At 44.8% G+C, this 22,392-nt stretch overlaps 1 protein-coding gene across 1 annotated transcript in view; it reads right to left on the bottom strand.

Moving 5' to 3' along the window:
- Window positions 1–22,392, bottom strand: part of ADAM12 (ADAM metallopeptidase domain 12) — a 324,442-nt gene that overhangs the window by 268,451 nt on the left and 33,599 nt on the right. The window contains exon 2 of the mRNA XM_032882097.1: window positions 14,056–14,192. Within this exon, the coding sequence (XP_032737988.1) occupies window positions 14,056–14,192 (137 nt within the window). The remainder of the gene's footprint in view (window positions 1–14,055; window positions 14,193–22,392) is intronic.

Below are 22,392 nucleotides of genomic sequence, written 5' to 3'. Positions count from 1 at the left end.
TGCACCACTGTGGAGGTACTGATTGGCTACCTGGCAGCTAACCAGATGTTGACAAGGGGCGGTGTATGTGAGGAGTTTGGGAAAACCACTGCCTGGTCTGCTTACAGACAGGAGTGCTTAAACAAAAGACAGGGTACCCCCACAGTTCCAGAGGCTGGAAGTCCAGGATGAAGGTGCCAGTGTGGCTGGGTCTTGGTGAGGACTCTCCTCCTGGCAGACCGTCACACTGTCACTGCCTTCTCATGCGGTAGAAAGAGAACTCTGGTCTCTTCCTCTTCTTATAAAGACGCTGCTCCCATGCTAGGGGTCCCACCCTCATGACCTCATCTAACCTTAACCACCTCCCTAAGGCTCCACCTCCAAATGCCATCACCTTGGAGGTTAGGGCTCCAACATGAAAATTTTGGGGAAAAACAAACATCCAGTTTCTAATGCCAACCAAGGAAGGTGACTTCTGCGGTGAATCCAGGAAAACGGAGACAGGATGTGGAAGGTGAGGGAGAAGGAAGGCAGGGAAGGTAGGAGCATGGAGAAAGTGCATGCAGAGCAGCAGTGGGACTGAGCCTCTGGGGGCCAGAGAGGAGGCGTGGGTGAGGCACAGCAGGAGGGAGGCGGAGGGCGCTCAGCTCACTGAAGGGTGCACAGGCCCCATGTTCAAGGTCTGGGTCTTATTCTGAGAGAAATGGGGAATCACTGATGATTTTTAAACAGTTCTAAGACCTGGCCAGATTTGCTGAAGAAAGACTCATTCTGCTCAGTAAGGGTGTCTCTGAGGGGCCAGAGAGTCAAGGATCCACTAAGACACCATTAAAAACAGGGTTTCTGAGAACGCTTTGTGGCCCGGGAAGTGTAACAACAGTAATAAACTGATTCTCAGCATGTTCTGTACACTTAAACACCATCTTAGCAACAGCCCTCTGAAACAGGTACTTTTTTGGGGTTCCCTTTTTTAATGGGGAAGCAGAGGTTCAGAGAGGTTGTGTAACTTGCCAAAGGTCACAGAGCAAGGGAGTGGTGTGCAGGCCTGACCTCCTGTGAGCAGTCAGCTTTGATGACCTCAGTGCTGGAGAGGGGTCTGCAGAAAGCAAACGGCCCTCACCAGCTCCTGCTGGGGTCTCTTCACAGGCCTGACACCCACGTTCCACCCCTAACATAACCCATCTGCCGCCCTGCCACCACTTTCCTTCCTAAAACGGATGCTCTAACTCAAATTGCTTCTAAATCCACTGCCACTTCTTAGAACCTTCCGTGGCTTTCCACTGCCTTTGGAATGGAATTCTAACCCTTTAGCGTGATAGTCAAGGCCTTGCTCCAACAGAAAGCTCCCATCCTAATAGTGCCTTAGCCGTCATAGGTGTTTGTCCTCTGTGAACACGAGCCGACAACACTACAACTTGCCACTCCGGGCGTGGACAGGGCAGAATGTGGCTCCAGATCTCAGCTAGGACCCTTCGCACATGAGGAGACCGAGGCGGGGAAGGTTTCAACGGGCTGCCTTGGTTTGCAGAGGAGCTAGAACTCATCCCTTCCCGTTTCTTCCCGTTGGATTCAGAAACGCCAGCCAGGAAACCCAAAGGCGGGCTCTCCAGCCTCAGCTGCTTCAAATAAAACAGCTACATTAATTTGCTGTCACGGCCGTAGGAGTTTCTTGAGAGGAGGTGCCTCCGAGGCTAATGGGTGTAAGAGGCCAGTTCTGCATGAGCTCTGATTCCTGGAATCTGCAAACACGGGCAGTTGTAACTGGTAACGTTTCACTGAAAAATGTCCATGTGTTGTCTTCAGGGGTATTTACTTAACTAAAGACATACATTTCCACGGCTTCTGGACATTTATTTTATAGGAAAAGCTCTTTAAAGCCTCTCCAACTCATTTCCCCACCTGCCAACTGCTCTGGCCGGTTCTCCCCCAGCAAACCTGGCCGGGGCCAGGAGAACAGCTCCGTGCTGCTGTCCGTTAGGCCCAGACAAAAACGCCCTCGACATTTCTGCCTCTGACTTCAGGACGCTGTTGCTGCCCTTCCCGCCTGATGGCCTCTTCTCGGCCTGGCTGGGCGGCTGTAGTCCGTGGGACAGAGATCGGAAGCCTCGGGTGTTGGAGGCCGTGGGTGGGAGTGGGGGACACCCGCTTTGCGTTCTACCCATGCAGGCGTTTCCTGCAGCAGCTGCCTTCCCAGAGACGCTTCCAGACTGAGGCAGACAAGGCCCGGGACCCGCCAGTGAAACACAGGCTGGAAATACTCGGCTCTGGGACTGCACTGACACTGCTGTCTCTGCAGATGGCCCTGCGAAGAGTCCCCTCTCCCCTGACTGAGGCTGGGAGGCCAGGCCATCCACAGGACCGGAATTCCTCACTCGCCAACTACCCAGGATCTGACGCCTTCCCACGGATCCCACTGAAGACACTGAGACCAGCAAGAATCTGGCAAACACATTCCTGTTAGCTGAATAGGCACCACCAGAGATTACATGCCCAGTGGTCTTGTTTCCAGCTGTAAAAGGAGGGACCGGATTTCAAAGGAGCCCACATTAGAATTCTCTACCCCTCATGGGCTCTCGGCTCTTCCTGCTGTTGGGACGGCAGGAGCTGCCATTTCCTAGAGCTCTGTCTGAGCAAGCTTCAAAGTCGTTCTGGAAGGAAATTGCCGGGTTTTATGCATTTTTCTAAAAAGGGCAAAGTATGTCTAGCATCCAGCACAGGGCCTGGAACATGAAGGGCTCACGGTAACTGCTGGCTGCTTAAATGAGCATGCAGAAAGAAGTCAGAAGAGAAGGAGGGTCTTGTTGAGTCAGTGAAAATTTTTCCACTGGAAAGTGATACGTCGCTAGTCGTAGATGGAGCTCTACCGGACAGCGCTTGGTCCTGGCTGGGGCGCCCCCGCTCCCCCCAGCGGCTGAGCACAGTGTCACAGCTCATCTCTGGGGATCCAACTGACCCTGCCCTCCAAGGGATGCAGGGCTTAATTTGCACAGCTGTTCAGAGCATCCCTGGTAAGCAACTCAATGATCATCTATTGGATGGAAAAAAGAAAGAAACCGTGAAAGGTCTTGGGCTGATTCCAAATGATATAACATCTTCCCCAATGACAGATGCATTTAGAGAGGGATACAGCACATTTCGTTTCCATCATTTATATTCCTTTTATGTGTTGGAGCAAAAAATCAGTATGTCAAGCACATATAAACTATTAAGTGTAGCTGTTTCTATAATTAGGCTGAAATCTTCCCTGGGGACCCTGGGTGACTGATGTTTGGGAAACACGGATGTGAACTATGTCACCGGCATATACAAACTGCTAAGCCAGCAGTGATGGGGAAGAGTGCACACGACGTGTTTCCGAATTTGGGCTGTCTTCCCTCATACGTTCAGGGGTGTCCCCCCGTAGGATGCTATGGGGCTCAGACATGCCAAGCAAGGGAACAGAGCCAAATTAATGGCTCCTGTGGGGACAGGGAATCCTAACAGAGACATAATGTGCGACCCTGGTCTCATTAGCTCTCTGCTCTCACCAACTCTGTTTTGGGTTTATGACCATGTCTTTAAATTACATGCTCGGAAAATGAGTAGGTTCAAGCAAAAGACCCTTAGTACCTTCAGTGAGTAAAAATTGTGTAGGAAAATGGTTATACCAGCTGAATAAAATCTTTTTGTGTGCCACTTTTAGGAAAAAGGTCAGATTAATTTCCAGTAATTAGCAGAAAGGCAGCCTGGAGGCACGGATCAACTCAGGGAATCTGAAAAGCCAGAGTTAGGTCAAACACTGGAAAGTTGGGTATTAATTTTTTTAAAATAACATTTTAGGGAAAGAAACTTAATGATTAGGTTTGATTCTCAAGAACTGATTTAGGTTATGGAAAATTGCCATTCTTCATTTTTGCCTGAAGAATTATAGCCATAAAAAAGCCAAATTCCTGGTACATTTTCCTCTTACTAGAATTTTTAGAATTAAAAATACTGTTTGAAAATGTACAGTGTACCTCAGCCATGACCCAGCATTTGAAGTTTGTTTCTCTCAAATCTGGTAAGAACACATACATATATTTCCTTACTCTGTCACCTGAGGAGACCCAGAAGTGTCGTTGCAGTGCTGGTGAGCCCAGCTAGCACCCACATCTTGATGTCTAACACCAACCTCCAGGGAAACAGGTTTCCCAGAGAAATGGCTGACTTTAGGGCTGGGGCAGGAAACATATAAAATGGACCTGGTGCTTCTTGTAGTGACAGAAAGTAAGGAAGTGATTACACACACGTAATGGGGGTATGACAAAGGGACACAAAGCCAACTGAGAGAGTTCCCAACGGCCAATTTAAAGAACATAAATAAAATAGTACTGAGGGGCAGGTGCCTGGCTGGCTCACTTAAGCATCTGCTTTTGGCTCAGGTCATTTTCTCAGGGTCCAGGATCCAGCCCCGCGTCGGACTCCCTAATCAGTGGGGAGTCTGTTTCTCCCTCTGCCCCTCTCCCCCCTTCTCATGCTCTCTCTCATGTTCTTACCCTCTAAAATATAAATAAAATCTTTCAAAACTAAATAAAACAAAATAGTATTGAATAACAACCCAAAACATAAATATCCATGAGTCCATCCTGATATGGATAATCAATTGAATAAATAAGTACAGAGGGAGAGTAGATAAATCTTACTTGCAAAAGAATTATATTTTATGTAGCTGCTTCACCCTCTAGGGGGTAGAGCATGACTCTTTTGAGCATGAGATGTACACCGTGACTTCCTTCCCAAGAATACAGGATGGAAAGGAGATAAACCTGGCAAACATGACCTCAGCCAGACGATCAAAGTCAACATCAACAGTGATGAGTTCTGTCGATAGTACTTGCTATGGTGTAACAAGTATGGTACTTACCTCTGCGGTCTTCTCCACAACATAGATAAGTCCAGCTCAATCATGAGAAAAATATCAGACAAATCCCAAATGAGGAACGTTCCACAAAATCCCTCATGAGTACTTCTCAATGTCATCAATATCGTCAAAAATGTAGAGTCTAAGAAATTGTCAGAACCAAGTAGCAAGATATGATGACTACATGTAATGTGGGATTCTGGGTGGGATCTTCGAAAAAGGATATTAGGTAAAAACTAAGAAAATGGAAATAAGGTATGGACTTTGGTTAGTTATAATGTACCGGCATTGGTTCCCTAATTGCAACAAAAGCACCATAATATAAGTCAGCAACAGGGGAGACATTGTGTGAGGTATAAGGGAACTCCGTACTAGCTTTACAACTTTTCTGTAAATCTCAAACTGTTCTCACATAAAATACATCCTTTAAAAAATCTAGCAAGAACAGACTTTGAGAGAGGGAGAAATCAACTTTTCTTCATACCTGCCCCAAATCTCCCACAGGCAGATTTCTGCGCATACATGTAGTCCTGGGAGACAGACATTTCCTTCTGCCCGTTTACATCTGGTGCCCATCATGCATTCTCAGGAAGTGGATAGTGCCCTTAATGGGGCAAAAAGTGGTACTTGGGGAGGGGTTGAAAATTCTTAGATATTACAATGATTTGTATCCCTCTGGAGCTTAACTCTAGCTAACAAATCTTATTTCCTAGTATTTAATTTCTCCCTAAAGAGAAATATAAAGTAATTTAAATTTAACTAAAATTAATTAAAATTAAATTTCACTTAAGACAGGCAATAATGAAAACATGGCTATAAGATACTTGTGTACACCATTCAAAAACACATACCTTATGCTTACAAGGAAGTGTGCAAGGAATGGGGGGGGTCTAGAACATGTTAAATCAATACAGGAGGAAAATCTCACACAAGCTCTCTACACAGGCTTTACTCTACAGTTTTTAACTGTTTTTAACATGATTTTACATACTTGGTCGCAGGCACTCTTGTCATAGATTTTAAAAGATTTCTCACTTTTTGAGGAAAAACAATTTTTTAAAAATCTGAACTTTGAGCTCTGGCTGAATGAAACGTCATCACCAACATGACAGTTTATTAAACAACAAGGAAAGAACCCATCTCACTGGTTATGTTGTTGACTTGTGAGAAATTCCAGAGTAAATGCATAGGTGAGGGCTTCCTCGGCCTTCACAGGATGTGAAATTATTAAATGCAACATTGATACATATTAAGTTTCTCTTGGGAAGGTAAGCTTTTTTCCTCTGAACCAAGATTTAAAAATCATTAGGCTTTCCAGAAATTTTATATTCTTTGAAATATTCCCAACTTCCCAAACCTTTTTCTTTTAGTGAAAAAGTTCAGGTTAAAATATAAAAAACCATGTATCATTAATTGTTACAAATGTGCCATATATATATTTTTTTTATCGTAAATGCAAGTAACAGGGAAAGCTGAGTGTCAGGTGTATGGGGCTCTCTCTACTATCTTTGCAATGTATCAGTAAATCAAAAACTACTCCAAAGTCACTTATTTTAAAAAACACAGGTCTCTTATGAAGTGCTTATTTAAATTTATTACAATCATTAGTTCACTAAACTGTGAGCTTCTCCAGGGTAGATGGAGGCTCACCCATCCTGTGCCATAGGAACTTGACCTAGGACCTGAAATGCAGCAAGTGTTCACTTGTGCTTAGATGAATGCTTGGAAAATTGAACACAGAATTCATCAGACTCCTTTTCTCCTACTATCAAGCAACTATATGCTCTCCTTCTCAGTCAAATGTGGAGAGACTCTCCTAAGAATTAAAAAGAAGAAAAATTATAACTCTGTTTAAACAAAGCAAACCACTCGATCTCCTGGCATTACCTACATTTGTTATTTTACAATATATTTTTTTTTCTTTTTGGAAAAGTTTATTTATTTAGCTACTAGATGATTAACTATTTCGGATTTATTTATTTTTATTCTGTTCTAAATGGCTTCATTTCCAGAAAAGTTGGTATATTTTCTTCCATGTCTTTTGTTTTGAAATAAGCTCAGAGAAAAACCCTCTCATGGCACTTTTTTTTTTTTTTATAAACATATAATGTATTATTAGCCCCAGAGGTACAGGTCTGTGAATCACCAGGTTTACATACTTCACAGCACCCACCACAGCACATACCCTCCCCAATGTCCATAACCCCACCCCCCAATCCCAGCCCCCCTCCCCCCAGCAACCCTCAGTTTGTTTTGTGAGATTAAGAGTCTCTTATGGTTTGTCTCCCTCCCAATCCCATCTTGTTTCATTTATTCTTTTCCTACCCCCCAAGCCCCTCACGTAGCAACTCCACTTCCTCATATCAGGGAGATCATATGATAATTGTCTTTCTCCAATTGACTTATTTTGCTAAGGATAATACCCTCTAGTTCCATCCATGTCATCGCAAATGGCAAGATTTCATTTCTTTTGATGGCTGCATCGTATTCCATTGTATATATAGACCACATCTTCTTTGTCCATTCATCTGTTGATGGACCTCTAGGTTCTTTCCATAGTTTGGCTATTGTAAACATTACAATATATTTTTAAAAGTCTCAGTTCCAAGATGATGCTAGAGGCCTGGTGGGGCAGGGGCATGGGGACGGAGCTGCAGAAACTGTGGGGACACCTAATTCACTAGCCGATTTTAAAATAAATGACATTAGGGCCTCGCTAAGAAGTCCCAAGCAATCAAAGAGTTAGCGGTGAGCCACGTGGAAATGTGGTCCCAGAGCCCCTCCTTGATGGGGAGGCATGCTCCCAAAGCAGGGGTGACAGCTGAACCCAGCACAATACCTTGGCTTGCGTTGTCTTTCCTGTCTGTTGGCCAAAAAGGTGGACAGAACAGAAAGGCCGTGGAGGGATGGGAGAGGCACTCACATCTTGCTTAAGGAAAGAACTGCTTTGGAGGCAAGACGGGGGACAGCACGCCTGTCCTCCAGGCCATGCCTCTGCAGTCCAGATTTCTGAGCCCGTCCTGGTACACGCACAAGGGCAGAAAAGCTAAAGATTTTCCTGGGAAGCAGCACAGCACTATGGAAAGAGCTGAAGACTTCAGAATGTGATGGCCCTGGGCTCAGTGGTCGAAGTGGCCACCTCCGGTTCCCACTTGGGCACTGCCCCATGCTGGCCCCCACCTGCACATGGAGGGGGCATCCTGGGTGCAGGGTGTCTCTACTGTACCGACATCTAGTTCAGGGGCAGCAAACTACAGCCTGCCCTCGGGCCACGTCCGGCACCCCGCCTGTGAGCTGAGAATGGTTTGACATCTTTAAATGATTTAAAAAAAAATAAAAGCTTATTTCATGACACATGAAAATTCTATTGAATTCACATTTTGACGCCCATAGATACGTTTTATTAGAACACAGCCATGCTCCGTTGTTTGGGTATTGTCTGCGGCTGCCTTCAGGCCACGAGGGCCAGAGCTGTGCGGCCGCGGCAGGCAGTGCTGATGCCGCAAAATGATGAAGCCCAGCTGAGCTCTGGGCAGAGAAGGTTTACCAGCCTCCGGTCTGGCTCCTCCCAAAGTCAAGGCAAGGTTCTCAGGGACTCTACTGAGCCTTTCTGGTCTTTTCCCCAGGGCAATGGCTCTTCAGGGGCAAGTTCCCCCCTCCCCCTCTCTAGGGACATATGGAGTTGACATGACTATTGGGGAGGGCGCTACTGGCATCTGGTGGGCAGAGGGCAAGGACGCCAAGCACCCCCCCATCACACAGGACGGCCCCCTGACTGTACACACAGCACAGAAGAGAGCCAGCCTTGAGCAACGGTGCCGAGCTTGAGAAACCCTGCCAGAAAGTCCAGAGTAAGTTAAGGGAAAGGAAAAGAGGCTGACACATCATGGAGCGTGCTGAGGGTGTGATGTCAGGCAGCGAGGCGACCGCTACCACCTCCTTCACAGACGAGGAACCAGGCTCCACCACGGCCTGTCCCCGGACCCACAGTACACAGCAAGGCAGAGGTGGTGCAGGAGTCTGAGTCCATTTTGGCGAGTTCCAACACCTTTCTCCTTCTGCTGTACACAGCACTGATTTTTGAAGACAGTTGGGTTCCCAAAGATAGAGGGGGCCAGCTCTTCCCTCTCTGATCCTGCTCTCCCAGAAGGGTGGGCTTGGTCTTGGCTGGCTGGGTTGTGTGAGGCCGAAGCAGGAGCAGCCTATGTGCCCACATAGCTGCAGAGGGACCGTCAAGCAAGGCATGGGGCTGGGGGGCCAGTGGGAGCTAAGTGGTTGGGGACTGGGGATACAGGACTTCCTAGGAGACCGTACAGTCTAGAAAGAATCCATTTCTTAGGAAAAAACCTCACAGTGGGTATTTTAATAATTATATTCTTAAGAGGAAGCACTATTGGTCAGCTCGTAAGCTACTGTAAGCGCCATGTTCCCTAAGTCGGAAAGGCCAACCATTGAGCTCACTCAACCAAGAAGCAGACAACATGGGCTGGCCTGCAGCAACCCCTACAATTACCAGAATAATCTCTTAGAGAAGGGGAAAGTCATTTTGTAGAGGGCCGGCCATCCCTCCTGGAACGGGGAGGCAATGTGGGGAGTTATTCCAGGTAAGACATTAGTAACCACAAAAGTGAAAAATGTAACATTGTACCAAACTATAAAAGACCTCTACGAGATTTAAAAGCCGCTGTAGTTGCTAAAGGGAGGTCAACAATATCTAAAAAGTTACGGTAGTCGGAGAGCATTGCTCTCAGGCCGTAAGCGGCCTGTCCGGCAAGAGGTGGAAGGACCTGAGGGAGTGGCCGTGGGGAGATCGGGGATGTAGGGCTGATGTAGCCCTGTGTCTGCAGCATCTGTCCGTGCTGTGTGACCAGGCTCCAGCTGCATGAATCAAGTGTGTGCAAGGCATGATTGCACATCACGGAGATGCATGTGACCACGAGGACAAAGACACAGGAAGGACCGAGCTGTCTGGGGGAGCTCAAGATGAGCTTCGCAAGAGATGGTACAATTTAAGCTGGGGCTTCAGGTATCAGGCATGCAGCATACGGCAATAGAGAACATGGTGTCTTTGGGCAGTAAGTGGACCAGGATGAGCTCAGTGGCTGGGAGACAGAAGTGGGGCCTTCCACATCAGGACATCCCAGCCTATACAGTATCTTGAGTATCACGCAAGGTACCCAGCTTTGAAGTCAGACACGACGGCTAGGAAGCAGGAAAGCAACGGGCTAGATCTGTGTCTTAGACAAACGGCCCTGCTTGCATTTGTAGAATGTCTGGAGGCTAGAAGGCCTAATGAGGCATGGTGGGATGGGGTCATGTGTTAGACATACCCGGCTGGTGGACTCGACCTCACGACGTCTCCAACCTCATGATCTGAGGCGAAAAGGGGGATGACCATCTTATCTTCTAGGAGCTATTAAGTAAAGTAGAGGAGATGGACAGGGGGCTGGGTCCACTTTGGAGTGGAGCGCATTTAAAATAATTGGGACCTTTCAGCTGGAGGTGCCAGAAATCCCCCGGAAAGCAGGAGCGCATCTCAGAAATCAAAGCACAGTGAGTGATGTGGATTTTAAGTCCACAAACGTTGGAGAACTGATGGTGAGGTCACCGCATGAAAGGTGCCTGGCGGGGTACTTTCCACATGGCAGGAGCTCAGGTATGGTGGCCGGTGTCTCTGTAGTCATTCCTGGGAGCAGCCCCCCCATTCCCCCACTGCTCTGGAGGACAGTGAGGCCACAGAAGCGAATGAAACGGCCAGAGGGAGCCCTCCATCTGAAGAAACTCAGCAGAAACCAACAGTTTAGAGACAAAGCCAAAAAGAGGAATGAAAAGCAAGAATCAAAAACATATGAGGAGAAACAAGAGAGAAACAGACAGCCAGAGGAAGTGAGAATTTCAAAGGAGAGTGAATCAGTGTGAAGATAAGTGAGATAAAGGGTGAAGGGCATGGGCTGGCCTCGCAAGCTGGGAGGCTGCCTATGACCTTGCAAGGGCCTTTGTTGTGACGAAGTGCCAGGAGAAGAGGTTGCTACTGGGGGTGGGAATGCAGAGGGAGGGAGCCCTGGGTGGGGAGCCCCATGACAAGTCCCCCTGGAAAAGCTGAAGCTGATGGTCCTTCGAAGGAAATGTGGGGCTTCTTCCGATGCCTGCAGGGCATCTACTTATGCCATTTTAACTACTTGCTATCTGATATTTGAGACCCACAATATGCTAAGGGAAGCTTTGGTTTCATGTTCTCATCCAGCTGCCTTCTTACTTTCCATTTCGCACACTGTTTCCATACATTCATTCCCATGGGAGGAAACTGGAAGTTGGAAATTTCCAGGAGCATTCAAAGGCTGGGCTCAATGGAGATCATCTCCTGATCGAGTCATGTCCTGACATGTCTTCCCTGGGTCTGGGTCCAGGGCTGAGTTTTTTCAAGACATGAAACTGGAGAGGGGTCTCTGAAACCCTTTAAACTTGCAATATCACCTTATATTTGTGTAGTTGGGTTTTAGTTCCTAATGGATTTTTATAGTCATTGTTTCTTCTCATTCTTACAGTGACCCTAAGGGGGAAGAAAAGCAGATAAGCTTATCCTCAGGTTCTAGACCAAAACAACAGCAAGCAAACCAGCAAAATCCTGGAAGCTCCAATGTATGTAAGGACATGCTTTCTCATCCCCTATTCTTTCAAGTAAATCATCGGTGACAATGATGGTTTGAAACTTGATTTCTAAAGGGCCTAATAATATGTCATCCAGATATATTTCAATCACAGAGCTGGAGAGAGAGAGAACGAGAGAGAGATAGACAATGTGACAGTACTTTTCTTTTTTTTTTTAAGATTTCATTTATTTATTTGAGAGAGAGAGAGAGAGAGAGGGAGATCATGAGAAGGGAGAAGGTCAGAGGGAGAAGCAGATGCTCCATGGAGCTGGAAGTCCAATGCGGGACTCGATCCAAGGACTCCGGGATTAAGACCTGCGCTGAAGGCAGTTGTTAAACCAACTGAGCCACCCAGGCATCCAAGACCGTGAGACAGTACTTTTGCCAGAATCAGCTCAGACAGGTTGACCAGCACTCCAGCAATTTCCAGTAGTGCCACTGCTATGGTTCTACTCCTGTGTGCTCATTAGAATCTTTTGGGGGCACTTTCTAAAACGGAAGATAAAAAGGAAGAGTAAATCAAACTCTTAAAAAGACTGGTTGACCAGAAACATATAGGAGAGCAAAGAATAAAATAGTAGAGCAGAAAATCAAGAATGTATATCTAAAACTGTATTCTAAGGTACAGTAGGCACAGTTGTGTGGGAAAAATAGTCATTAATGTAAGGCATACTTGAGGATATACCCATTAAAGTAGTTTAAAATTAAAATGCTGACTCTTCAATTTGAAAACAAGACACACACATACACACCATTAACCAGAATCCCTATTCTCACGACAGGTGCACACATCTGCCTCCTGGAGGGTTATGGCACACGTGTACGAGCACATTAACAGACATTTAAATGCTGATGTCATGAGCCCCATGGCATTATGACAAAATGCTGTTCCCCAAATCACCTAAGTCCCCATTCCCTTAAGTAGTATCAGTATAAGTAGTATCAGGAGTTATTTTGGCATGCTAGGTATGTGCCTGCTACCTGCATGGTTCCAGCTGGGAGGCAAAATCCCAGAGGAGCTAAGACAGTCGTCAAATAATAACGGTTTTCCAAGTTTTCTATGAAGATGGCACTGGTGGCTCATAGTCATCAGGTTTTAAGCTTGGTGAGAAACATAACTGCCAGATGCTGCTTGTTGTTTACAAGATGGCTGGCAAGCAGGAAACATGAAGCTGGAGGTCAGAAACCAGAGCCCACCTGAACTGGTCCATTCCAGAGGCATGCCAAGAACCCTCATTTGGTTGTTGCTCTGATACACTTCCCGGGTAGGGTTGCCAGGTAAAACACAGGACACTAGTTAAATGTGCACTTTGATAAATAACAATCTCCCAGATACTGCTTCACCTTTATCTGAAGTCTGAGTTTCAAGGGAAACATGCTGTACTTTCATTTACTAAATTTGTCAACCCTCCTATCAGGGAAAGCTCCCATAACAGTTTCTACTACCCAAGAAACTTCAGATTTTTCCATATTTTTGTTTCATTGATTAGCATCTATAAATATAGATGGAAGATATACTTGCTGAAATAGGATTCTTCTCTTTTTTGCATCTATCATATCATTTCTATGGACATGATGGACTATCCTTTAAGGTCTTAAGTCTTTCTTCCAGGTACCACCACCAGTACCACCATGAGTGACTTATACTTTGTATACTAAATTTGCAACAGTCTCCATGAAACATAAATATTCAAAAAGTGCAGATTTAGCATTTGGATCCTTTCCCCAAACCTCCAACCTTTCTGAATGCTCACTTTCAACTGAAAGTGTCTCTAGAAAATCATGATGTAAATCATATTATCGTTACTCACATAAAGGTGGCCCATTGCCGCCCTTCCAGAAAGCTACAGAGAATTTTTGCAATCTCAACTGCTCTTTAAAAAAAAATCTGTTTTCTATTATGAAAAATAATCTAAAAATAGTTCCACATAACACAAGGATAAAACCATCTGTATGATCTCTCCAAAGAGCTCATATTTCTATAGATTTTTATCACTTTCCAACTGTTCCAACAAGTTCTGAAATTTAAGAAAGTCATGTAGATTTGGCAGCTAAAACTCATTAAAGTATTAAATTTAATCACTAATATTGCAATTATTTTATGTTATTCTTTTACATCATAGAAGGTTCAAATCAAATATGTATCAAAGTAAACAAAGCACAAAACTGCATTAAAACTCATGGCAGAATTTCTTAAATGTCACATTAATGTTTCCACCAATTATCAATCAATAAAACCAAAATATTGATGCAACAGAAAAATACCCAGCACTCCAGTACAACACACAGAGAAAATGTGTATCTGGAAATGTTAGCCCCAGTGTGTGTTTCACGAATAACTTCCAACAGGTGTAAATAATGCCAGGCCCCTCATTAGGACTGTCACATCAAAACTGGTGTGTATTTTCTTAAGAATCAAGATTTCACTTTCAAAGAATAAAGTCAGCATTAAAATAAAAACAAAACTTGTACAGAAAATCATGAATGCAGTTAATGTGATTTTTTAAACTTGAGCCACCGAGAAGTCCAGAAAACGAAACAACTGACCTTTGCGTGGACGCTCTCCATCGGGTCCCAGAGATCTCCATTCAAGAGAGAAACACGGACAACTTCATAAGCTCCCCCCCGGCCCCTTCTTCCAGCCGGCTGCATGGTGGGGGCTAACTTGCTTCCCGGGTTCACCGCTGCATCGAAAAGAAAACAACCCAGTTCTTCATTCTTGTCAGGAAGACTCTGGCATCAGACACTTATGACATAAATGACTCAGTGAAAATATCTGGAAGCCCAAGGAAGCCAGGGAAACAGCATTATCTATTAAGCCACGGTCAAGGTTAGAAGTGATGAATACTCTTGTCAATCCAACCAAACAATTCTGTGACTTAATCAAAAGCTAACTTTTCCCTTCAAGTCCTATGGCATGTCCTGGGTGATGATCGAAGTATATAATTCTGTCCTCAACGAGCAACAAAGATCACACAAGTGGTGACTTTTTAAATGATGAATTAATGCTTTGCTTCAAATCAGCTCTCTCTTAAACATCTGAAGGCTTTAGCTGTATTAAGACTAAATCCATTTACTTAAGTCCCAAGGAATCAGCTCAACACAACGCCAATTCTCCTCTCTGTACTTACAGAGGCTAATTTTATATGCCTCACTGAGTGATTCTATAGACAAAATTAATTGGCCAGTTCAGACCGACTAGACTGGTTTATGTAAAAAAATTAAGTCACTCAATAAACTATTATATGATCTTGTTTCTTGGGGTCTTGTCGAACCAGTTAATGTCCCGACACAGGTTCAACTTAGCCCCATTTCCATAAACAGTCCTAATGGAAAGTATAACTTTTTTCTCTTCTGGACAGTATATCGCTTTCCTAACAAGTCGGGTAATTTCTCTGGGATTGCTCTCCTATGAGGTCACATTCCTGCTGTTTGGTGCGACCACAGCCTGTCCCTCAAGGTAAAGGATGGAGCAGAGTCCCTCACATGTTATTCCCATTTCTTCAACCAGGACTCATAATTTTCAGACCTGAGTCATAATAGCACAGTTTTAAGTTACTAAGGAGTTTACATTTATTGGGCACAAATGGTACTGAAATTTTAATCCTAGACATTTTACAGTTCCCCCAATACTTTTAAATCCATACCATTTTATCATTCTTGATGTGGAAGTCTGCAGTTATGTTCAGGTTACAAAAGGATTACTCCTTGAGTATTAACTGTCTGACATAGCTGCTCCAGAAAATTCTCAAGCTGGTCACAAAGCATTTAAAACTCCCAGTTGTTGAGGGACCACGGGAACAGGGATGAGCAGAGAGTTAGGGATATGGCCAATGGCAGAGGAGGTGAGTGGGTCCACTGGCCACGAGGGGCCGGGGCAAAGCGTTGTGGGGGAGAGGACCATGAGCCACGTGAACAAGCAGAGGAGAGTGTGGGGGGCTCAGGCCTGGGACGAGCTGAGTGTTTGGGGATGAACCCGCATTCGAGTGATGAGGGTTCTAGCCATGTCACCAGAGGGATGGGTGTGGGTCGTGACATCTGCAGACACTGGTGGAGGGCCTGATAGAAGTGGAAAGAATAGGTATCTGAATGGAAGATGCCAAAGCCCTTCTCCCGGCTGCAGAGGGGGCAGCCACTGGCACAGGGAGATCATGGTTAGAGGAGCCCTGACCACCGGCTTGATTTCATAGCCTTCATTGCACTCCCCAGTAGTGTGACATCACTACAGTGGGGGCTTCAGGGGAAGACATAGGCCAGCACCTGTACCCGCTCTTCCACGGGTCAGCTGCGGGTCTCTCGTCCAGTTGTTCTCCCCCCTGCTTGTTCGTTCACTCATTCACTTACTCATTCAACAACTATGTATTCCCTGTCTACCTTCTGATGGACACTCTGATGTCTTCCATTCAAAAAGCCCATCCTTTCTGCTTAGGGTCAGTGTGCGCTAATGTCACCTGGGTGGAGACAGCCCCTCTGCCTCCACAGCCAGGACCCTCATCTTGGAAATGCAGCTTAACCCCAGAAGACTCCGTTCTCTCCATCCTGTGTATCTGAGGGAGGGTCCCAGGTAAAGCTGCCCTCACGTCTTGCGTTCTTGAATTGGCAGAAAGAGGAATAGCACGACCATTTCAGAGGGCGGTCAGGACTATGAAAGAACAGGGCTATGGGGGCTCAGTGTTAGCCTTGCTCTGCTTCTGTCAATCTGCAGTATCTTCCAAATACAAGATAATAAGAAAAATGAGGTAACAGTAGAGTCATGGGGAGGGCTACTCTTGATGGAAAGGCCAGGAAAGACCATTACTTGTTGGGGGAGGGGGTGCACATTAGCCCAGATGTGAAGATGAGAACCTTCCAGCCCCACACAGAACCACAGGAAGAATGAGCCAGCAGAGGGACAGCAAGTGCTTTCCTTTTCCATAAAATGAGGCAGAGCGTGGGGATGCCAAGAGAAAATAGGTGTGAAGCACAGAGAGCAACGTCCACTGGTTTACCAGCATCATTCTTACCAAGACCCAAGTCTCTTGCTCAGGACTCTCAGTGGGATTCCTATGGTGGAATTTACCAGAAGTTCATGCTGAGCCAGCCATACAGCTCGTGCAGAGCCAGACTACGGAAAGCAATCAGCTGAGTGTATCTTAACAGAGAGCAGGTGTGTTCTTTGAATTGGACCAAGAAGGCTTTGAAATACCAGTAATTATGGAATAAGAATTAGAGATCTTCTGAACATTCCCCCAAACCAGTGAAAACCACGCCACAGGCCAAGAGTCACCCTGGCCAGTATTTCACTTTTCAAAAGTTGGGTGAAACTGTTAAGAAAGTGATTGCAAACATTTAAAAATGTTCTGTACAAAAACCAATTTGATTCTAAGCTGTTCCTGGCAGTTCTGGAAGTTAAATTTCCAACACAAGTGGATCATTCACTTGAGCAGTTAGCCACAAATCCAGTTGTCCAAGGGCTTATTAAATCCAAAACAGGAGCTCCGCCTCACCCACCACTCAGCTGCCACGGGGAAGACAGGATGCTTTCCAGGGGCACTGCAGCCATGCTTCTCAAAGACCTCGGAGATCTTCACCAGCCTCAGACATTGGAAAACAACCTTCACATGCATCTAAACTCGCTTGAGAAGCCACATGTCTTAGAAGGAAGCAGATGGCACTAAGAGGTCCAGGTCTCCTGGGTGAATCCCTAGCAGGACTCTGCCATCAGGGGAGAGGGGTAGCAAGTCCACATCCTTGATTTGGGGGAAGCTGGAGAACCTTTGTGGGGCCTCCTAGATGACAATCAGGCTGCAGCTCCACAAGCCAAAGACAAGGAACGTTCTTAGTCCTCTGAACCTTTTTCCTCCAAGACTCTTGGTAATAGAAAATGAGAGTTATTTATTCTCCTGAAGGCAAAATGTTCCAAGAACTGAACACTTCCCTTTTCACCTACATATTACATTGTCTTAATCCAAAAGAAGTCCTTTTTGGCTGAATTCTTTTTTTTTAAACATTTTTTTAAATTTATTTTCAGCATAACAGTATTCATTGTTTTTGTACCACACCCAGTGCTCCATGTAATCCGTGCCCTCTCTAATACCCACCACCTGGTTCCTCCAGCTTCCCACCCCCAACCTCTTCAAACCCTTCAGATTATTTTTCAGAGTCCATAGTCTCTCATTGTTCACCTCCCCTTCCAATTGTCTAAGAGGCTTTATTTCTGAATATTCCAAAGAGAATTCCAAGGCAGACTGTGCCAGCACTTGGAGAATGTTGTGCAACCTTTTTAAGAAACTGAGTAACTGCCCTGTTTGCCGAGTACAGTATTTATTATCTACGTACATGGATAATGAAGCTGTCCCTCAGCTTTTTAACTGGTTGCACAATATCCCCCCAGCAGTATCTGTAGTCAGAAGACCGTTTCTTATGAGCTCTGCTTATGTATTTATACACTGGTATTTCTTTTAGATGATGTAAATAAAAATTTCATTTGTGCTGCACGGATAGACAGAATAAATTATACACAGCTGTGAGATATCAGAATGTATTTTACGGAGTGATCTTGTTGACAATCCATAAAAGCAGGTCCTGAATGATGTGTACATCTAAGTCCTTAGAAGCCCAGGGGGAAAAATATGACCTTATAAAATATACAGTGTGCATACATTTTGTTTTTCCTAGTATTCGGGAATCAACAAAACTCAGTTGCCTAAATAAAAAATGTGAATAACTTATATTAGGAAGGAGCTTCTGGCTTTTTTTTTTTTTTTCCTGCTGGGTAACCAGATACATTGCTTGCCATTTTGATAAAATGGTCAGTTTGCTTCAGTCTCATAGTGGGGAAAAAACCATATTAGATAGTTTGCTTTCTAACAAGATTTGCATCTATAATAATGAGCTTTACTTTCCCATGGGAAATGTGTATGTCTATTTTGCTTTTGTCTTTGCTGGAGCTTTTTACCTTTGGACTTGTGACCAGCCAACAGGGAAGGTATGAAACCCAATTCCGCAAGCAAGCAAGAATCTTTGCAGCAATGGCTTTACAGTCTTGGAAAAGCCACTAATGAAGACACCTGCCCTGAAGAGATGTAGGATCCCCCCATTAGAGCCCCCCAGAGCCTGGCTGCTCATGGAAGTCCTGCCTATCCCTGCTCTGGCCAACCCTCCTTTGCCTGTCTTACTAAGAACAACAACATGATGTCCATTGATGGGCATCAGTTATGCACAGGGAGAGACCGACGTGGAGTTCTGGGACAGTGAACAACGGACATCTTGGAGCCACAAGGCCCAGCCCTGGCCTTGAGTCCCCTGGTCTACTTGCTCCAAGCCTACCTCTGGGGTTCTGCCTTCTGCAGAACAGGAAGCACATTCCCTCCCTTCCTAATTCTTACAGGGTAGAGGAAGCTCAGTGCATTCAAAGAGCTTTCAAAAAGCTTTAATGCATGAAACTAGTTTAGGATATTCGAATCCACTTTCCCAAACTTCTATACAGGGTTCATCTGACCAAACCACACTAACGGTGTGAACGTGGCCACGGTCCATCCAGCAGTAGAAAATGCCAGGCTTAGGTACTGGTGTGTATCCACTCAGGCCACCCAGTGGGCCACTGTGGAAGCAAACTCTGATGAGATTACTACTCAAGATAAAACTTACACATCACATCTGGAATTCTGGCTTTAAAGGGAAACCAGTATGAACACCTGTGCAGACCTAAGAGAGGAGAACCCATCTGAGGCACTAGAAGTAGGATTAAGATAAATATTCTTCTGAAAATCTAGCTGGGGGAAAAAATTGAGGTAGCCATTATGAACCATAAACCAATCTGGGGACAAGGCTCTGGAAACTCATAAAGCATTTTCCTTAGCCCACATATGTGAAAGCAAAAGACAGTCTTATAGAGCTGACCGAACGGCTCCTTATTTCAGGGATATATGGTTGCAGTGCTCCCATAAAGGATGGATGTGTTTCCTTGGTTCAGATTCCTATTTGCAGTCTTACCAAATAACACTGTCATTCTTTCATTTCATCTGCAGACTCCCCGGGTGGAAATTAGGAATTTGATTTTAAAATGACATAGCTCTGGGATGCTCAAAAGAACCATGGTTAATCTGCAAAAGAGGAACTTCAGAGTGGAAAACCCTGAAAAATACTACTTCGGCCAGATGATCAAGGCAACATGAAGAGCGATGTCATACTGCCTGTGTGTACCTTTCAAAGGATGTGGTAGGAATGACGCTTTACTTCTGCAGCCTTACTCCCCAAAACCCATGGCCCCAGTCTAACCTGAGACAAATGCCAACAGAGCTACGACCTACAGTACACGTGACCAGCAGACTTTGAAATAGGCAAGGTCAAAAACAAGGGCACTCTAAGAAACCCTCGCGACCAAGAGGAGTCCAGGGAGGCAGGACAAATGTCCTTCAGGGTTACATGCTGATGGAACGGAGAAACAGAAAGGGAGATGAGATAAAAAGTAAGGAAATCTGAGTGAAGTATGAACTTTGGTTGAAAAATGTTAATTTTGGTTTATAAGTTATGATAAAAGTATAATATGAATGTAAGATCTTTAACAACAAGGCAAATTGGGTGTCAGGAATATGGAAACGATCTATATTTTCTTCTCAATTTTCTTATACATCTATAACTGTCCTTTAATAATATTAATAATTAATAATTGATAATTAATTATTATTATTAATAATATTAATAATCCCTTTTAAAACTTAATCTGAATCTTGGAGGAGCAATGTCATTGTGGAGCAATTCAGTATCCAAAGCTCGGAGATGGCCGGTGACCACAGAGGGCTCCAAACACCCGTAAACTGGAGGGCTTGCCTCTCTCTGCTCTCATCGCTCTTCATTCAGGTGGAAGAAAAGACAGGGCGATGGCAGTCAAGCGCAAAGCATCAAGTAAGTGATACGGTTTTCTAGAGCAGGAAAAGGCAGAGGTGTGTGAGAGTGGTGGATCCCCCAGCAACTGAAAGGCCCCCTACGTGCCCCCAGATACTCTAGAGGACAAAGAAACAACAAATTGCTGTAAACACTTCAACATTTTTGGATGATTGGCTCCAAGGCTCTGCGGAAGTACAGAAGTAAGAAGTTGGTTTAGGAAGGTGACACCAAGTGACAGTCACATAAACGGTTCGATAAAAGGATGTCGAAACAGAACCAGATCCTCTCAGAGCCTAAGGTTTTACTCATCCACACTGGCAGGATGAATTATCAAGACGAAGGAAGGAAGGAGCCGCAGTGTCGAGTCAGAAGACACGTCCTGCACCCATCACAGGCCATTTCTGGATGCTCTTGGGCAAGTTCCTCCTGCTTGACACTCTGATTCTTTCTGTGTCCTGGAAGTTAAGAGACCATCATCTACTGCACAAGGCTGGCAGGAGGCCCAAGTGAGATCATGGATGTAAAGTGTCCTTGGGTGTCATTTAGCTTAGAATTTTTAGAATCAGTGTTTGGAAAGAAATACACGAAAATGCTCTTCCAGGTTTTTTCTGAGTGTCAGGGCTATGAATTCATTGTTTTTCTTCTTTATGTTTATATGTATCTCTGATTTTTCTATAATCAGTACATATTGCTTTTGTGATAGATAAACTTTTATGACGAATAAAAAATAAACTTAAAAAAAATCAATCATTTGGACTCATGACAACAAACCAACTGCTTGAATGTTTTACTTTCTTACCAGCTTTCCTGGCATCACAGATACCAGACTTGGGCATGCCAGAGTACAGAGCCCATTTGGAAATAAAAGCAATCAAGCACTATGGAACAATTACAATTTTGAAAAGATGTTTTATATGTCATTTCTAACCTCAAAGAAAGGTGGTTATGGCTTCTCGTAAATGTTTCAAATGGATTCATATCCCAAGCATCCATTGTCTCTACTACACAGAAAAGTAATTCTCCATGCCCATAGTGTATCTGTTTGCAGGGAGCAAAATCATTTACAACATTAACTTATTTCTATACCCTTTGCTGGTCAGTGGAAAGTGGAAATTAATGCAAGGACCATTTTACAAATGGTCAGACTGAATTACAGGATTACATAGGTTATTCTTAATGGTGCCTAACAACGAATGGCAGAATTAATGACAAAACCCAAGTGCTTTGCATTTCAAATACATTCAGTCCATTTGCCCTTCACTACAGGGACCAAGTCCTGCTACAGGAATTCATTTGATTACTCTTGGGGGTTGGAGTCGGGTCAGAGTTTTCCAAAATTCACCTTGTAAAAAAATTATATAATGGGGAAAAATAGAACCAACGATTAAAATCTATACTCCAGGAGCCATTATTGGAAGTTAACAGCAAAAGGACAAGAATAAAAATGAATTTATTTCACTATTATAAATTCAGCAAATGGAAGTACACAACAGTGAGGGAGCAGTCACTTTCCCCTACTAGAAGCTCACACTAGAAGCTCGGTTCTGTCTGATGGCAATCTCTAACATCCTTGGTGTACCATTTGTCACCACTGACCAACCTCTGCTAGTTGGGACAGTGAACAACGGACATCTTGGAGCCACAAGGCCCAGCCCTGGCCTTGAGTCCCCTGGTCTACTTGCTCCAAGCCTACCTCTGGGGTTCTGCCTTCTGCAGAACAGGAAGCACATTCTCTCCCTAATTCTGAACACTGCTTCAGCAGCACCTGACCATCCTCTGACCAGGTCTTGCCTTGTTCCACTCATCCCCCTTTCTCTGACCTTCTCTCCCTGAGGGATTGAACAGCCCCCCAAGTCCCAGCTCGGGGTCATCTTCCCTCTCTACTCTGACTGTCTGCAACAGAACTCATTAACATTAAGCTGATGTTGCCCAAATCAATATTTTCCCATCTGGCCCACTCACCCAAGAGCAGTCTATATTACAATACCTACTGGGCATTTTAACTCCTACGTCTTG

The sequence above is a fragment of the Lontra canadensis genome, unplaced genomic scaffold (genome assembly GCF_010015895.1).
Source record: "Lontra canadensis isolate GAN:19392208 unplaced genomic scaffold, GSC_riverotter_1.0 scaffold79, whole genome shotgun sequence".
Classification (NCBI taxonomy): Eukaryota; Metazoa; Chordata; class Mammalia; order Carnivora; family Mustelidae; genus Lontra; species Lontra canadensis.
This window is presented reverse-complemented; position numbering and strand designations above follow the sequence as displayed.